The sequence below is a fragment of the Fundulus heteroclitus genome, unplaced genomic scaffold (genome assembly GCF_011125445.2).
Source record: "Fundulus heteroclitus isolate FHET01 unplaced genomic scaffold, MU-UCD_Fhet_4.1 scaffold_46, whole genome shotgun sequence".
Lineage (NCBI taxonomy): Eukaryota > Metazoa > Chordata > Actinopteri > Cyprinodontiformes > Fundulidae > Fundulus > Fundulus heteroclitus.
Window position 1 is genome coordinate 2,214,352 of NW_023396879.1, and position 17,648 is coordinate 2,231,999.

The following is a 17,648-nucleotide window of genomic DNA, read 5'->3' on the forward strand; positions in this document are numbered from 1 at the left end:
AAATGAGGCGCCTGTTATTTAATCTCCCTTTTATCCGCAAGTTCCTTTAAAAAGGCTCAACTCCTCTCCGGGGGGGTCTCGTGTCGGCGAGAGCTCGGATTTCCCACCATCGTCGGGTTCCTGAAGGCGCCACCGTATCACGTGACGCTGCGGGCATCATGGCGGCCTCCCTCCGACGGCTGCTGTGTTTACGCTCCGCGCTGCTGCTGCTGCTCTTCCTCTGCGCGTCTCCGCTCACACGGACCGGGGCTGAAGACTCGGAGGACTGCGGAGACCTGAGGCTCGGACAATATCCTTACGGTCACGTGACGCCGCCCGCGCGGCACACCTGTCCAGGTCGCCGAGCCGTTAGCCTAGCCTAGCCTAGCTTTAGCTTGGTGAGCCACTGCTACATCTCTGACCTGCTGATCTAAGTCGACCCGGTTAGTTTTGGAGCCTTGTTGTTCCTTTTTGATCCAAAACGTTCCAATAATCCAGATAATCCGGTTCGCTGCAGATGGAGACCTGGACCCGTTTCACTAATAATCCTAAAACTAAAACCAGCTCTGTGACGTCATTTTAGGAAAAAGTCTAGGAGTTTTACCTCAGTGAGATAAAAGTTATTCTCAAAGCGTCTCAGGCCTCCAGAGCTGCTAAGGTGGAAAATGTTAGAAGAGGAGAAGCAGGAAGTTGGAGCAAACGGAGAGAGCTGATTGGCTGATCCACCTGAACAAAGGAGGAAATAAGGACAGAAACTTCTTTATTATTATTATGTAGATAATAATATAAACTTTATCGTCCCCATGGAGGGAAGTGAATTAGCTTCAGCGGGTAAGGAAAACATTTTGGGACAATTCATCACGACACATCTGTGAATCCAGTCTAATGGGTTCATTTCTCTCCTTTGATACCAGAAGAGCAGTTGGTCTTTCTGTTTGTTTCTTGTATTGACCAATCACAGCTCTTAGAAGACAGCGTCGCGCCTAGCAACGGGGTCAACCGCGCCTAGCAACGGGGTCAACCACTCCTCCTCTCCTTCCTCTGCAGCATCTGAGTCGCTCTGAAGCTGAAAGTTTTAGGCTAAGCTAGGAGCTCTGAGGATCTTAAAGGTGCATAGCCACTCTGTTATTACTCTTTTATATTTATACGTCAGTATCTCAATCTGGTTGCATGCAAAGTTTTTATGAAAGATTATGATGTCCTGCTGGCGTATTAGTAGTTATTTTGGTGTTTTACGCTTTGTTTTTGCTCAGTTTGTTAGGAAATGAAACATTTCGTGCTTATTTATGATTGTAACGGAAGTACTTACTGAGCATGTGCAGCAGGGGTTAAACAAGCAAGTGGCTAACGGCTATTAGCATCTCCCAGTGAAATGATGAAGAATGTTGGGAGTGTCTCTGGGAATCCAGTCTGAACGTTGGTGTTCACTGAAGCTAAACCTGCCGAGGCTCAGATGTGACGCAGAGTTGACTGATTAGAGTAAATGTTCTGATATGAGGCTCTTAGAGTCGCTGTAGATCATTTATTTAATTAATAACGTTGGTCTTCATCACACTGAGCTGCTGCTGTACTGTGAGGCGTTGCAGAGTCAGGCTGACATTATTTATTAGTGATTTATTAATGAAGGAAACCGGCATTATGCTAGTTCTGCGATACTGCCACTAGATGGCGCCACGTCTGTTTATATCTGCTAATCGCTGCTGGTGCTAACCCTATTAGCTAATATCTGTTCATCCCGCCCGGCGCTGGATCTATTTCTTCACAAAAAGGACCATAAACATTGTCATGCTGGAGGCTTGGTGTATATAAGCTAATTTTATCACGATCAAACGGTTTCTGGGCTTTTTTAGTGATTACGTGGCTATGTACCTTTAACGGCTGCTGGTCTGGAGGGAAATAAAGCACATTTATGCTAATTATCCTGATCTCTGAAGATTAAAATCTTTAGTAAAACATCTGGAAAAGAAAGCTGACATATCTTTATTTAAATGTTAAAATGTAATATTTATCATGGATTTTCTGTATATTATAGTTCAGTAAAATGTTAATAGTAATCTGAACCCGAGGTTCTGGTGCCGGCTTCATGTTGCTGGTTCTGTTCTGATGCCTTCACTCTGCTCACATATCTCTGCAAAGACCCAAAGATCAACGAAACCACGCAGGAACCGGAGAACTGCAGAGACGGGAAGGCGTCCGGTGAGTCTGAGCGCGTCTAGAAACATTTCCCAGATGTTACACCGTTCTGGTTCTGGTTCTGGTTCTGGTCCAGGTCCAGGTCCAGGTTTGAGCTCTGTAAGGTTCCCTGGTTCTGCTCCAGGCCTCAGTTACTCAGGTTGCTATTAAATAAATTTAAAATGGAGACATTTTATCCCGTCTCTGTTCATCGCTTCTTTAAAACACGCCGGAGGTTGAGGGGAGAAGCAGAACCAGAACCGGGTCAGCTCAGATGCTGAGAAGAGCCAAATGTTTGGTTCTGATCAGAGTTCTGGTTCTGCTGGTCTGAACGCCTCTTTGTGTCTGCAGTGGATTGTCTGCCTGCTCCCAACGTCACCTGCCGGCTCGCCAACGGCACCGAGGTCCGCTTCAGCGGAGAGGAGGTGGGCTTCAACAGAACCATCGCCTGCAGGAATGTGTGAGTGTCTCCAGACCGGGTCAGGAACCGTGGGTCCAGTTCTGCAGCAGAAACCAGGAGAACCCAAAGCGTCCAGCAACCAGAACTTCTCCTTATAATCCATTCTAAAAAAGTGAATCATTCAGAGACTCGCCTGCGTCTGAATGCATATAAACACAATATAAACAGAATATAAACATATACATTTGAACATAAACACAATATAAACACAATATGAACATGAACAGAATATGAACATATAAACAGAACATGAATATTAATATAAATATAAATATATGAATATGAACACATGAACATAAACAGAATATGAACATAAACATATAAACATGTGAATATAAATATATGAATATAAACATATGAGCGTTGTCCCTTCTTTAAATGGTACCATCAGTGAATGAAGAGGCGGCTGGAAGCACAGAGCAGCGCTGAAGATGATAATTCTGACTAAATATAATAATTACACGCCTGAGTCAGAGCTACTTCCATGTAGGATAATAACAGCGATGATATTAATGTTCTCTGCTGCTTTAGCAGAGGAGCAACACTAACAGGAATATTTCTCTAAAGGAGGCTCAGGTTAGCTGGGTTCTGCTCTACGGACCGGTTCTGACCCAATTAACGAAGTTAAAGCTATTTATATCACTGCAGGTGTTGATGCTTAATTCCCATTTTTGGCAGAAATCAGATTTTTTTCCTCAGGTTGCTGTTGATGCTGGTTTTAGTCGTGCGTGGTCAGTTTTCTGTCTGAGCGGATCAGAACCACAGACTGCAGATAACAGGAAGCTGTTACAGAATAAATGGTGAATGTAACGCTTCCTAGAAGTGTTACATAAAGTTTTGTTAAAAAAAAACACCGTCTGGCATCTTTATTAGAAAGCTGCTGAGCGACGGGAGCCGACAGCTTTAATAGTGAGACGTAGTTAATATGTTTTAATAGTGAATGAAGCAGCGGCGCTGCAACAACACACGTTATGGCAGGTGGAAGGTAGACCATCATGTAGTCTTAGAACCTGGTTCTGGAGCGGCTCGGTTCTGGAGCGGCTCGGTTCTGGTTCTCAGTCTCTGTGTTCCCTCACAGAACCGGTTACTCGTACAAAGTGGCGGTGGCGCTGTCGCTGTTCCTGGGCTGGCTGGGAGCGGACCGCTTCTACCTGGGATACCCGGCTCTAGGTACCTGCACACTGGGGGCTGATGGGAAATCTGTCATTATAATTATTACACTTCAGTATTTTTATAGTAGTTTCTGTATGTGATCATTGTTTTAAATACGCTTATTTTTTTTTTACATGTTTTATAGGTTCTAAAAAGGCTCTGTATGTTTTTAATTAATACTAATTTTGCCATATTTTATTTGCTAGATTTTATTTTTTGTATTGTTTATCTTAAGAATCAATTTCTTTTTATGTTTTAGGATTTTAAATATTTTTATTTGATTTCATTATTTTAATATTTCTTTTAGGTTTTTCTCCACATCATTTTATTTTCATATATTTTGAATTTAACTATATGTACAATATGTTTTTTTAAATATTAATAATTGTATCTGTAATTTAAATCACTTATTTTGTTACAAATAATTTTCATATTTTGTTAAAAGTCAATCAGAACCTTTTAATCCACCAATAAAAACCCATTTATAGCATTTTAAAAATGATAAAAAACAAAAAATGCATAAATTAAATTATTAAAGTGCAACAAATGCAACCTGTAGGACAGACGGAACCGCGGTTCTGGGTCGGTGTAATAAAGTAACACCCAGTCCGGTTTGACGGCACCGGCTCTAACGGCACCTCTGTGTTTTCAGGTCTGCTGAAGTTCTGCACGGTGGGGTTCTGCGGGATCGGGACGCTGGTCGACTTCATCCTGATCGCCATGCAGGTGAGGCCAGACCAGGTGCACACACTCTGACCAATCAGGTGCGAGCAGGAAGCTGCATTCAGGCAGGTAGAACCGGGGACACTGCCAGGTTCTGGTTCTGCCACCAGAGCCGGATCAGAACCCTGGGACCAGAACCTGAAGCTCAGTTCTAATCAAACCCAGATTATTCTGCGGCGCCGCTGCTCCTCTCTGGACCTCAGAATGAGCGACCAGAACCCCGGTCTCCGGCTCTGGTGGTTCTGACTTCATGCGGAACCACGTTGGTTCTGTCTCTGACCCGAACCGGTTCTGTGTCCTGCAGATCGTGGGCCCGGCTGACGGGTCCAGCTACATCGTGGATTATTACGGCGCCCGTCTGACCCGCCTGTCCATCAACAACGAGACCTTCAGGAAGCCTCACCTGTCGCTCTGACCACACCTGGATGGAGCGGTGAGTCCAGAACCTCGGTTCTGACAGCGGGGGTTCTGAGGGGATCACAGAACCAGAACCTGTTGGAGGCTTTTCTGAGCCCAGCACGAGCAGCTGTAGACGTTCTGCGCTGTGGTTCCTCCAGGTTCTGAGGTTCTGAAGTCCTCGGACCTTCAGGGTTCTGAAGTCCTCGGACCTTCAGGGTTCTGAAGTTCTCGGACCTTCAGGGTTCTGCGGCCCAAAGTCAGCTGATGTTCTTGTTCTGCAGGTTCTCCGTCCACCCGCCTCAGAGCGCTGCAGAGACTCGGACCTCCTTCAGAAGACGACGCAGAACATTCCTCTGGGTTCCTGCAGAACGGTTCTGGTTCCTGGTGAACCCAGCTGAGGTTCTGTTCACATGTTCCTCCCTTTAAGTTATAAAGTTTGAAATAAAAGGTTTTGTGTTAATCTGTGTCGGCTCGGTGATGTTCTGAAAGGTCCGATCAGATGGTTCTGGTGCCGCCTGCAGGTTCCTCAGGCGTTCTGTGGGACGGACCGGGTCGGTCCAAAGGTTCTGGTCTGGGTCCGCTGTGCTTCTGGTCCGTGGGCTTAACTGAAGCTGCGTTCTGTGTGGCGCCGGATCCATGCGGACCCAGAACCATCTGGTTCCCATCAGAATTCAACAATCAGACCGGACCGGGTCGGACCGGGTCGGGCCGGACCGGGAGGAGGCAGGACCTTTGGTTAACGGCCCACACTGACTCGCCTCGCTTCCAGTGCCCCCTGAACACGGAGCCGGGCTCAGCTGGACGGTCAGGTCCAGAACCAGAACCAGAACCAGGAAGCTGCCGTATAAATAAAAGACAATAAACTCTTGGCTGAATATATTAGAACCCGGTCAGCACCAGACAGTCCTTGAGCCGGGACCGTCTGGACTGAGCTCCGTCCACTCAGAGGACACTCAGGTACCTGGTCCAGGTAGAAGAGTCACCTGGTCCAGAGTCACCTGGTCCAGGGTCACCTGGTCCAGGTAGAAGAGTCACCTGGTCCAGTGTCACCTGGTCCAGGGTCACCTGGTCCAGTGTCACCTGGTCCAGGGTCACCTGGTCCAGGTAGAAGAGTCACCTGGTCCAGGTAGAAGAGTCACCTGGTCCAGGTAGAAGCCCTCAGTGCTGCTAGAACCAGCGCTGCCGTAGACGAGATTCTGGTTCCCCTGTCTGCAGCGCTCTGGGTCCGGTCCATGCAGAACTTGTCTGGTAGAACTCTACTACCTGGACCAGGTGACTCTTCTACCTGGACCAGGTGACTCTGGAAGGCCTTTAATGGAGCTCTGGGTCGTTTAACGAATCAAAAGTTTATAGCCAATAATGTCAGATTTAGCCTTTTATCAGTTTAGTTTATTTTCCTGAATAATATTTAATGTTATTTGAACTAAACTCAGTGGCAGTATTTCCCTATTTACCTATTCCAGGTGTAAGGTTCTCAGTAACGGACACATTAAGTCTTATAACAGGAGAACCTCCAGATGTTCTCTGCTCCAGCCACCAGGTTCTCCAGCAGGAACGTGAGAACGTTGTTCCGGCTGGAGGAACGTGGCAGAGAAGAAGTTCATCTCTGCACCAGTTGGCCGTCAAACCTTTAACGCTCGGTACCGCAGGTCCAGCTTCTATCAGAACCTTAAACCAGCACAAAGATGTCTGGCCTCCTGGTTTCTCCTCAGACTCACCTGGTCCCACCACACCTGCAGATCCCAGACCAGCTTCTCCTCACGGCTCAGCCTCCGTGGTTATTGATCTGCGGCGCTCCCTGATGGATGCTGATTGGTTTGGGACGTGCAGCAGAGCCTTAATGCTCTGCTCTGATTGGTATTAACGGGGGGGGCGTGTCTGTGGCCCTTCGTTAAGTCGTTAAGGTGCTGCTGTAGAACCTGAGCTCCATCCTGAACATCAGCAGCTGGAGATGATCTTTGCTCAGTTTCTTTCTCTGTTTCTGTGCTTGTGGACAAATTCAGTGTCCTCCAGGTGAGACGGCCAGGTGTCGTCCTTTATTTGGGACAAACGGGTCTGCTGCACCAGAAGACTGAAGAGGAAGGCTGCAGGTGTTCTGCAGGTGTTCTGCAGGTGTGCATCACCTGAGACAGCATCAGACCCTCCAGCAGAGTTGACAGGAGGCTTTCCACGCCTTCATCCTCTCCGTCAGCGCCTCCACCTGCCTCCACCTGCCTTCACCTGCCTCCACCTGCCTTCACCTGCCTCCACCTGCCTCCACCTGCCTTCACCTGCCTCCACCTGCCTTCACCTGCCTCCACCTGCCGTGTTTGCTGCCCTCACCTTCTCTGAGTCAGTCATGGCACGTGATGAATAATGAAAGCTTTATTGGAAATAACCAGCGCTCACATGAACACTGAGGATGAGGAGCACTGAGGATGAGGAGCACTGAGGATGAGGAGCACTGAGGATGAGGAGCACTGAGGATGAGGAGCGCTGAGGATGAGGAGCACTGAGGATGAGGAGCACTGAGGATGAAGAGCACTGAGGATGAGGAGCACTGAGGATGAAGAGCACTGAGGATGAAGAGCGCTGAGGATGAAGAGCACTGAGGATGAGGAGCACTGAGGATGAGGAGCACTGAGGATGAAGAGCACTGAGAATGAGGAGCAGAGGGAGAACTGAACCTAACAGAACCCTGAGACAGAAAGATCTAACAGAACCTTGGAGAACAGCAGCTGACTGGAACAGGAACCTAAACGGCTGCAGGATCTCATCGGATCAGAACTGCTGGTTCCGGTCCAGCAGGTTCCTCGTGTTCCTCGTGTTCCTGTCTGTGTTTGGTTCTTCATGGGAGGAGGAGGAGGAACTATCAGGAACTCTTTCTGATTCATCACTTCCTGGTCAGCCGGGGTCACATGATCCTCAGCAGCTGATCCGGTTCTGGGTGACTGCCCCCCCCGCTGTCTCTCATCCTCACTGTGACCTCTGCAGCGGGGGGCAGATCAGGTCACTGGGGGGGGGGGGGGGGCACTTTGGAAAGCTGATGCCTGCTAGTGGCGGTGGGCTGAATTATTCACACTCCTCTGCGGTCGTCTTCGTCTGAAACCTGAGAGTCGAGGGTGAGGCGCCCCCCCCCCCCCCCCCCCAGACCTGTGGGGGGGGGGGGGGGGGGTGAGACCACAACAACACGGCTCATGACAGCAGGAGGTGAGGCAGAGCTCCAGATGATCCTCACCACCGACTTCAGAAATCAAACACGGTCTCAGTCCATCGAAGGAGGCAGAGGAATCATGCTGATGCTGCAAAGCTGCAGGAGCTGCTGGAGAACACAGAGACGTGGGAGGGACCCATGGGTGGTGGGGGGGGGGGAGGAGGAGGAGGAAGAGGAGGAGGAGGAGGAGGAGGAGGGGGGGGAGGAGGAGGAGGAAGAGGAGGGGGAGGAGGAGGAGTACGATCAGATAGAAGTGTGAAGAAACTGAACAAACAGCAACAAATGCAACCAGCATCTCTCCCTCTGACATGATGACACGTGAAGATCACAGTGGAAGTGGAAGGAAAATGATCCGAGGTTTTCAACATTGACTAAAACTGTAAACTCTGGAGTGCATAATGTAATCACCCCCCTGTTCAATGACACCCCTAAATAAAACCAGTTGCTTCAGCAGGAGAGTCCTGCTGTGTGAACTCTGAGCAACATTTCTTTATGGGTCCATAATAAAGACTCTTGATGTCTGACTGCAGCCGTTCTGTTTCTGACCTCAGAGCTCCTTTGGAGAACATCGCAGAACAACCAGCATCAGGAAGAGCCGGCAGAGAACGTTCTGGAGAGGTTTAATTCAGGGTTAGAGGTAGAACACCACATGTGGAGGAAAAGCAACACGGAACAGTGAAGTTTGGGTTTGAAATGGAACAAAATGTGGAACGTTCCAGGGATGTGAATACTTTTAGCATGTTGTGTATTCCTGCAGCTGTGGTGCTGCGTAGATGTCTTAGCCTGTGGATTAGGTCAGGAAGGAGGAACCGTGAGCTGTGCAGAAGGAACTGAGGAAGAAGATCAGAGAAGAGCATCTCTGCTCTTCAAAGCCTCCTCCATCATCCCGGGCCCCAAGGAACCAAGGAGTCAAGGAACCAAGGAACCAAGGAGTCAAGGAACCAAGGAGCCAAGGAACCCAGGCCTAAGGGCCTAAAGGTCTTCAGACCTGTTGGCCCACCTTAACTCCATCCTGGACCCCCTGCAGCTCAGCTGCTCTCCTCCCTGCACACCGACAGCTGCAGCTCCGGCCCCCTGAGCGTTTGCAGATGACACCCCCCTCACTGGGCTCACCTCAGGGGGACAAGTCTGCCTACAGGTGGAACATTGACCACCTGGTGACTAAGTTCTGAAGACGGTGGAGATGGTTGGATTTTAGAAAGAGGACAGCCCCCACCATCATCCTGGTGTACCCCCCAGTCAGCACTGTGGACTCCTCCTGCTTCCTGGGCTCCACCAGCTCTCAGGACCTCCAGTGGGAGCTGAACTTCACCAAGAACGGCCAGCAGACGATGAACTTCCTGCAGCAGCTGAAGAGCCTGCCAAAGACAACCATGGTGTGCTGGTGCACCTTTACTGGATCCATCATCACCTCCTCCATCACTGTCTGCTTCTCTGCTGCCACCTACAGGAATGAAGCTGGGCTGCAGCGTCTCATTGGCTCTGCGCTGATTGGCTGCAGTCTTTCAATTCAATTCAATTCTATTCAATTCAATTTTATTCATATGGTGCCAATTCATGAAACATGTCATCTCAAGACACTTTACAAAGTCAAATCAATCATATTATACAGATTGGTCAAAAATTTCCTATATAAGGGAACCAGTTGATTGCTTCAAAGTCCCGACAAGCAGCATTCACTCCTGGAGAAACGTAGAGCCACAGGGAGAGTCGTCTGCATTGTTGATGGCTTTGCAGCAATCCCTCATACTGAGCAAGCATGAAGCGACAGTGGAAAGAAAAACCACCCATTAGCGGGAAGGAGAACCTCCAGCAGAACCAGAACCAGGCTCAGTGTGAACGCTCATCTGCCTCCACCCACTGGGGCTTAGAGAAGACAGAGCAGAGGCACAGAAAGCACAGAAGCTCACATTGACCCAGGAGTACTTTCTATGTTAGAGAAGACAGAGCAGAGACACAGAAAGCTCAGAAGCTCACATTGATCCAGGAGTACTTTCTATGGTAGATGGTAATAGAGGATGATCTGCCTCCCCTGATGATGTCACAGTTAACAGAACGACAGACCAGGTGTACCTTCTATGAAGAAAAAAGAGAACAAAAAGTTAAAAGCTTAAATAACAACAAACAATGCAGATTGGAGAGCAGTAGGAGAACTCAGCAGAGAGAGAGAAATAGACCCTGATGTCCTCCAGCAGCCTAAGCCTATAGCAGCATAACTATAGAGGTAGCTCAGGGTAACATGAGCCACTCTGACTATAAGCTTTGTCACAAAGGAAAGTTTTAAGATTAGTCTTAAAAGTAGACGGGGTGTCTGCCTCACGGACCAAAACTGGGAGTTGGTTCCACAGGAGAGGAGCCTGATAGCTAAAGGATCTGCCTCCCATTCTACTTTTAGAGACTCTAGGAACCACCTGCAGACCTGCAGTCTGAGAGCGAAGTGCTCTGTTAGGAACATACGGGGTAATCAGAGCTCTGACATATGAGGTCTTTGTAGGAGAATATTGTGATCAACTGTATCAAATGCAGCACTGAGATCTAACAGGACAAGTATAGACACAAGTCCATTATCTGAGGCCATGAGAATATCATTAGTGACCTTCACCAGAGCTGTTTCAGTGCTATGATGAGCTCTGAAGCCTGACTGAAACTCCTCAAGTAGGTCATTACTTTGTAAATGTTCACATAGTTGATTAGCAACTACTTTCTGAAGAATTTTAGATAAGAAAAGAAGATTAGATATAGGTCTGTAATTTACTAACTCATCTTGATCAAGAGAAGGTTTCTTAAGTAAAGGTTTAATAACAGCTACTTTAAAAACCTGTGGTACATATCCATTTACCAAGGATAGATTAATCATGTCTAAAATAGGACCACTGATCAGAGGGAATATCTCCTTAAACAACTTGGTTGGGATTGGGTCTAACATACAGGTAGAAGGTTTAGATGAAGCTAAAATTTTAGATAGCTCAGAAAGCTCTACTGCTTTTAAACAGTTCAGACACTGCGCAGGTTCTAAAGATTCCTCCAATGCTGCCTCACTTACTGAGGACGAGGTAATCATGTTTGGGAGGATGCCAATTATTTTATTTTTAATGGAATCAATTTTATTTATGAAGAATCCCATAAAATCGTTACTGCTAAGAGCTAAGGGAATGGATGGATCAACAGAGCTGTGGCTCTGGGTAAATTTGGCAACTGTACTGAAGAGAAATCTAGGATTATTTTTATTCTCTTCAATTAATGATGAAAAATATGCTGCTCTAACTCTGCGAAGGGTCTTGTTATACAACAATAGACTGTCCCTCCAGGTTAAGTAGGATTCCTCTTGGTGTGTAGAGCGCCATTTTCTCTCCAATTTCCTAACATTGTGCTTCAAGGAACGCAGCTCTGAATTAAACCAGGGAGCCAACTTCCTGTGAATAATCACCTTCTTTTTCAAGGGAGCTACATTGTCTAATGCAGAACGCAATGAGGAAGTCACACTGTTAACAAAGACATCTATTTGTGAATGGGAAGAAACAACATTGCTGCCATCTACAGGGCATTTCTGCAATACTGACGATATTAAAAGGGGGACAGACTCTTTAAAGTTTGATGCAGCATTGTCCGATAAAGATCTACTATAATGGAACCCTCTTTTGGGGGTGGAGAACTCAGTTAGATTAAACTCAAGGTTATTAAAAATGATCACATAGGACAGGGTTGTTAGGAAATACTGTTAATTCTTCACAATCAATGCCATATGTCAGAACAAGGTCTAAAGTATGAAGCCAAGAGTGCGTCGGTTCATGCACATTTTGAGCAAAACCAATTGAATATAGTTTTAAAGGCTACACTAAGGTTATCACATTCTGTGTCAACATGAATGTTAAAATCACCCACTATAATAACCTTATCAGTATTTATCACCAAACCAGATAAGAAATCTGACAACTCATCCAAAAACTGAGTGTAAGGGCCTGGTGGACGATACAAAACAACAAACAGAAGAGGTTTTATTGCTTTGCAGTTTGGATGAGGGAAACTGAGGGTTAAATGTTCAAAAGAACTGTAGTTATTAATTGGCCTGGGACTAATTAATAAATCAGACTGAAAGATAGTTGCCACTCCTCCTCCTCTTCCCACAGATCTGGGAATGTGGACATTTGAATAATTGGAGGGAGTTGACTCATTTATACTAACGTAGTCCTCTTGTAGCCAGGTTTCTGTGAGACAAAACAAATCAATCTGATTATCAGAAATCAATTCGTTAACTAACAAAGTCTTTGGAGGGAGAGACCTTATATTTAATAGACCACATGTAATTCTTTTATTTTTTGGTTCAAAGTGATCCGTATCAGTTTTTGATCTGTTAAGTTTTGGCCGTGGGAAAGACACCGTCTCAATAGGATAATGGATGGGTAACAGTACAGAAGCTGCAGAGAGGTGAGTTAAACTACGGCTCTGCTTCCTGGTCTGGACCCTGAGTTGTCAGCATTTAGGAGAACTAATAAATCCGGCCAGATTCCTAGAAAGAAGAGCTGCACCATCCAAAGTAGGATGGATGCCGTCTCTCCGGATCAGACCAGGTTTTCCCCAGAAAGTTCTCCAGTTATCAATGTAGCCCACGTCGTTTTCAGGACACCACCTAGACAACCAGCGGTTGAATGACGACATGCGGCTAAACATGTCATCACTGATCAGATCAGGCAGGGGACCAGAGAAATTTACAGAGTCCGACATTGTTTTAGCAAACTCACAAACCGAAGCAACACCAACTTTAGTGACCTCCGATCGGCGTGACCGGGTGTCCTGGAGTCGTAGCCCTAGCTGCACAGTGATAGGTGCACTTCACGCGTGACGTCACAAGCTACATCCGCGCTACATCCGGGTCACGGTGGTCGGCAAAACCATAGATATCCATAATATCCATAATATTATCCATATCTATGGGCAAAACAGTTCTGTTTTCGCTTAGCAGCGTGACAAAACGGGTGAATTAAAGCGTACTTTTAGTTTATTTTTGGAATCTAAACAATGCCTACAACTTGTTGTGCTCCCGGTTGCACAGAGAGGCATTCCAAATCGTCGGATGTACGTTTCTTCCGTTTACCGAGGGACGAAGAAAGAAATGGATATTTTCAATGAAAAGGATGCAGGATGCCAATCGACTGTGGGAGCCATCATACCAAGACAGAATTTGCAGTCTACACTTAATTTCCGGTAAATACAACTTAATTTTGCACTGGTCATTGTTCTACTTAAATCATTATATAAATAAAAAATTAGGATATATATTTAAGTCAAGACGTAAACGTTTGTTTCGTAATAATATACGTACATGTACAATGTATGCAAACCCTCTGGCATGAGTCTGTGAAAAGGATTAATAAGACAAAACCACGAAAATAATCCTTTGTGAACAATGTTTTTTTATTAATTAAATACTTATTGTGGAATCGTAGTAATTTTCCGACTTTTAATTTAAATGCATGTACTGGTTTAGGCAGGGAAATCTATTGGCCAGCCCCACCAAGATTTTTTTTCACCAGCCGTCACTGGTCCCTGGTGTCTCTAGTGTCACGTTTCTGACTATTGAGCTCCCAATAATCAGGGTCGGCTTCTCAGCGGGTGTGTCGCTGAGTGGGGAAAATTTATTAGAAACGCAGACGGGTTGGTGGTGACCTGGGGGCTAAAATTTAGAGCTATGCTTCCTACGAACCGTCACCCAGCCGGCCTGCTTACCCGGCTGGTCGGGTGCTGCTGCTGGAGAACCACTAAGTGAAGTAACGCTAGGTCTATGTGGCTGGTCTCCAATTCTGACACCCTCGCCTCCAAAGTTACAAAAACACTACATTTATTACAAGTACCATTATCACTAAAGGAGGCAGAGGAATAACTGAACATCTGACACAGAGAGCAGGAGATAGGGGGAGACGTAGACAGAGACGGAGGAGAGAGCAAATGGGGAAGCCATTGTGGAGCTAAAGCTAGGCTAGGCTAAAGCTAGGCTAGCGCCCTTTTACCACGGCAAAAAAGCAAACCGTGTGAAACACAAGGAGTTCCCAAGCGCAATGTGCAGCTACAGAGAATGTTTTAAAAGTGCTTTTGTGTTAGAAACAGAGGTTACAGCAAAGAGGTTAAAGATAAAAGCGAGAGAGTCTGGAGCAACATACAGCGATTCACACCGTGACAACAGGAAGTGACACAATACGTCTTACCGCAAACAGGAAGAGTGTACCAAGAGTGTAGTCTTCCTCCTCTTCAGGAAGTCTACGCCTCCAGGACGCTGAGGTGAGCAGGAAAGATGGCAGTTGACTCCTCCCTTATGCCCTGGACTCAAATAGTTTCTGACTCTACCCTGCGGTCCATCAGGTCCAGAACCACAGAACCAGCTTGGTCCCGTCTGCAGGTAGCCTCATCAACAAGGCCCAGGTCTCCACACGTCTCCAAACATGTAATTATTGTTGATTTCTTTTCATACCATGCACAAACCTGCATTTTACACATACCTGTTAGTTGTGGGTATGTTCTATATGTTATATTGTGTATTTCATATTATATCAAACACATATACATGTGTGTACAGTTGCCTTACTGCTTTCCATGCGGCATTGATTTTGGCTTCCAGCCTTCCCTTCCATGGTGGACATTGTCCATAATGTACAATGTCCACCATGTCTTAACATTACCTCTGCCAAGCATCTCAAGGGTCACTTGTGCTGTTCTGTATATCAGCTGATTGGTTCAGACTGTGATGGTTGTACTTAGTGCTTTATTCATCATTTAGGAGATCCTGTGGAGGCACTTCACTCAGCTTCGACGTCGGGGTTGACAGACTCGTAGTTTAGCCATGATCTTATCTCTCAGGTCAGACGTTCTCACATTCAGTTGTTCTTGCAGCATTGAGGCTTGGTGCCCGATCTCTGGGGGGTTGATGTTAACTCCCCTATCTGGTTCCCCTTGCTGTAGCATCCACCTGGGTCTCTGGCCGTGAAACCAGCTGCTGATGTTGGAACGCTGAGTTACGAGCTGTTTCACTGTTAGTTTAGACTGTGGGTATGGAAGTCTTGTTGTGTAGCCCTGCAGACTAAGGTTACTGGCGTAGTAGCAATGCTATAGTGCCTTATTGTCTTCTCCAGCCTTTGTGTTATAAGCACACTTTATACATATGCCCCATGCGGATTTGAACCCTGATCTCCCAGATGGGAGTTGGACACCCTACCAAGAGTGTACACCCATTTATGTGTGTGTGCCTTTATGTGCACATGTATGTTTATATACATGTGCACATACATGTACATATAGACTATATCCTCTCCCATTGCAATAAACCCTGACTGACTCAGGTAAATATCTGCCGCATTGTTCTTTCTCTGCCAATAGTTTAACTATTACTGCCTGTTCTTATTTAACTTGCATTTGTTTTGTTTTCCATATTATAAATTTCTAATTTTACTTATGGCTACCAAATGTCAACAAAGCAAATTCCTCATACATGTAAAAATTATTGGGCATCTGAACCTCATGGATATACACACAATGGCCTTTCTAAAATATTTCACTCTGGCAGACTAGACAGTCACATTTGGCATCAACCAGAGTTTAGAGATTCCCCCCTTATTTGGGAAACATGATAAAAGTGAAGGAGTCTGGGTCCACTCAGCTTTAGCATCTTTATTTTTCATGTGGTTGCATAGGAAACGCACATCTTGCTTCCAGTAAATTGAATCTGAGTAGACATGGTATCAGTGATGGACCGTCAGGTCAACAGAAACTACAACCAGAGGACAAACAAAGACAGAATGACCCAGAAGAACTCCGAACCATCAGGATGGACCACAACACCACTAATGGAACACTGAACAGCAGGTGACACCAGGTTGGTGTGGCGGCACAAAGCTCCGCCTTGTTGTTGAGGCACAAGGTATCAGTCAGTTTCGGGTAAGGATGAAGGTGAGGAAGATGATGGGGGAGGGACTGAATGTGTGAGCTGGTTTCCATGGCAATTCAGGCAGTAAACAGGGAATGATGGGATACGAATGTGTGGCTTGTACTGCTCCGGGGCGCAGGGCTCTTCCAGCCACCCTCGGGGGATTATAAAGCTCTCCTTCCCAAAGATTGTCGTTGTTAGCAATGCTTAGCGCCACCTCCAGGACACCAGGACAAAGGCAACGAGACGATTCCTGAAAGCTGATTATTCACTGGTGATTGGTTCAAACATTTAAAAACATCAACAGCTTGGAAAACAGGAGGGCAGTTTGGAAAGACTGTAAAAACCAATCCCTGGATTCAGTTTACCAAGAAATTTCAACACAGTGTGGAATAAAGAATGCTAACATTTCTATTCTATTCTATTGTATTCTCCTTAAGGGCAATGCCACTGCTTTGGGTGTTCAAGTTTGAGTCCCCTTCCATTTATATTTTCCTAATTAACCGTAAAGCTTGTTTGAATTCTGCATTCATTCACTGCATGCTGTACCGTTAGAGCAGCACTGAATTTCAAATGTTTAGCGTCTTTATGGTCTAATTGTTTGCTAACACTCACTAAAGTCTATACAGTTAGCTGTGACTGGCACTTATGTTTGAAAGCTAATGCTAATGCTAACAAGTTGAGGCTAATCCCATCTAGTACTACTTACTACTACTAATTAGCATGCTACTAATGTCCACAGCAAATCACCGGGATTTTATGCAATGTTAGCAGGCTAATGCTAACATTCGGCTAAGTATTGTCATTCCATTTAGTGCTAGCAGGAGGCGGCACAGTCAGCAGTAGGCTGCAAGCAGGCTCCACATTGCCTGCTGGTGTTGGTCAGAGGGCCCGGTGGCGCCGATGCATGGCGGCTTTGCTTCTGTCAGTCCGCCCCAGGGCAGCTGTGGCTGCTAAGCTAGCTCACCACCGTCAGGGTGTGAATGACTGAATGTAGTGTGAAGCGCTTTGGGGTCGTCAGACTAGTTAAAGCGCTATACAAGTACAAGCAAGTTGCCATTCATACCACAGTAATGTGTTTCTTTAGTGTTAGAAACGAACACTGTCTACCGGTAATCAATATAATAATTAGTTTGTGTTACAATTAATTACTATTTATTGTAGCTAAAGTATGTACTAGATATTAAAAGAACTCTCAAGTCTCATGCAATGAGCGTGAGACAGGCATGTTCCTGTCAGCAGTGAGACCCTCGCTGGCAGCTAGTTAATGTGGTTTTCTTTATTGTTAGTGCTAAAACTAATGTCCACAGCTATTTTATCATTTCTAAACAGTGCTACTGATTACTACTAATCCCACCAACCAATATTAACTATTTACTAGACCTAAATATTTGTAATGTTTACCAGCAATTGTGATTTTGATTGGTGTTTTCAGACTAATGCGTTTTCCTTTTATGTGACCAACCCAGCACTGACTTCCATCGCTAATTATTGTGACTTTATTTATAGATAGCCTGCTAAGATTCATGTCCACACCTAATTAATATGATGTTTGAAGAATAATTTAGTAGAAGAAGGCTTATGCTTAAATCTAAAGCTTATTCCTAATTGTATTTGTTTGGTAGCCTCCGCTAATGCCATCAACAAAAAAGTGTTAC

The 17,648-nt window shown here is 45.9% G+C and overlaps 1 protein-coding gene across 1 annotated transcript; it reads left to right on the forward strand.

Annotated features, from left to right (window-relative positions):
• Window positions 1-120: 120 nt before the first annotated feature.
• On the forward strand, window positions 121-5,345 carry tm2d1 (TM2 domain containing 1). The gene is made up of 7 exons (XM_012872679.3): window positions 121-289; window positions 2,102-2,175; window positions 2,503-2,611; window positions 3,690-3,781; window positions 4,416-4,489; window positions 4,791-4,919; window positions 5,167-5,345. Exons 1-6 carry the CDS (start codon window positions 159-161, stop codon window positions 4,899-4,901), a joined length of 591 nt encoding a protein of 196 aa, XP_012728133.1. The 5' UTR covers window positions 121-158; the 3' UTR covers window positions 4,902-4,919; window positions 5,167-5,345.
• The last annotated feature ends 12,303 nt before the right edge of the window (window positions 5,346-17,648 follow it).

Coding starts and splice junctions, on each gene's coding strand:
- tm2d1 (XM_012872679.3), top strand. CDS start 159: ATGGCGGCCTCCCTCCGACGGCTGCTGTGTTTACGCTCCGCGCTGCTG. Junction 290..2,101: donor GGAGACCTGAGGCTCGGACA/ATATCCTTACGG, acceptor CACTCTGCTCAC/ATATCTCTGCAAAGACCCAA. Junction 4,490..4,790: donor TCATCCTGATCGCCATGCAG/GTGAGGCCAGAC, acceptor TGTGTCCTGCAG/ATCGTGGGCCCGGCTGACGG.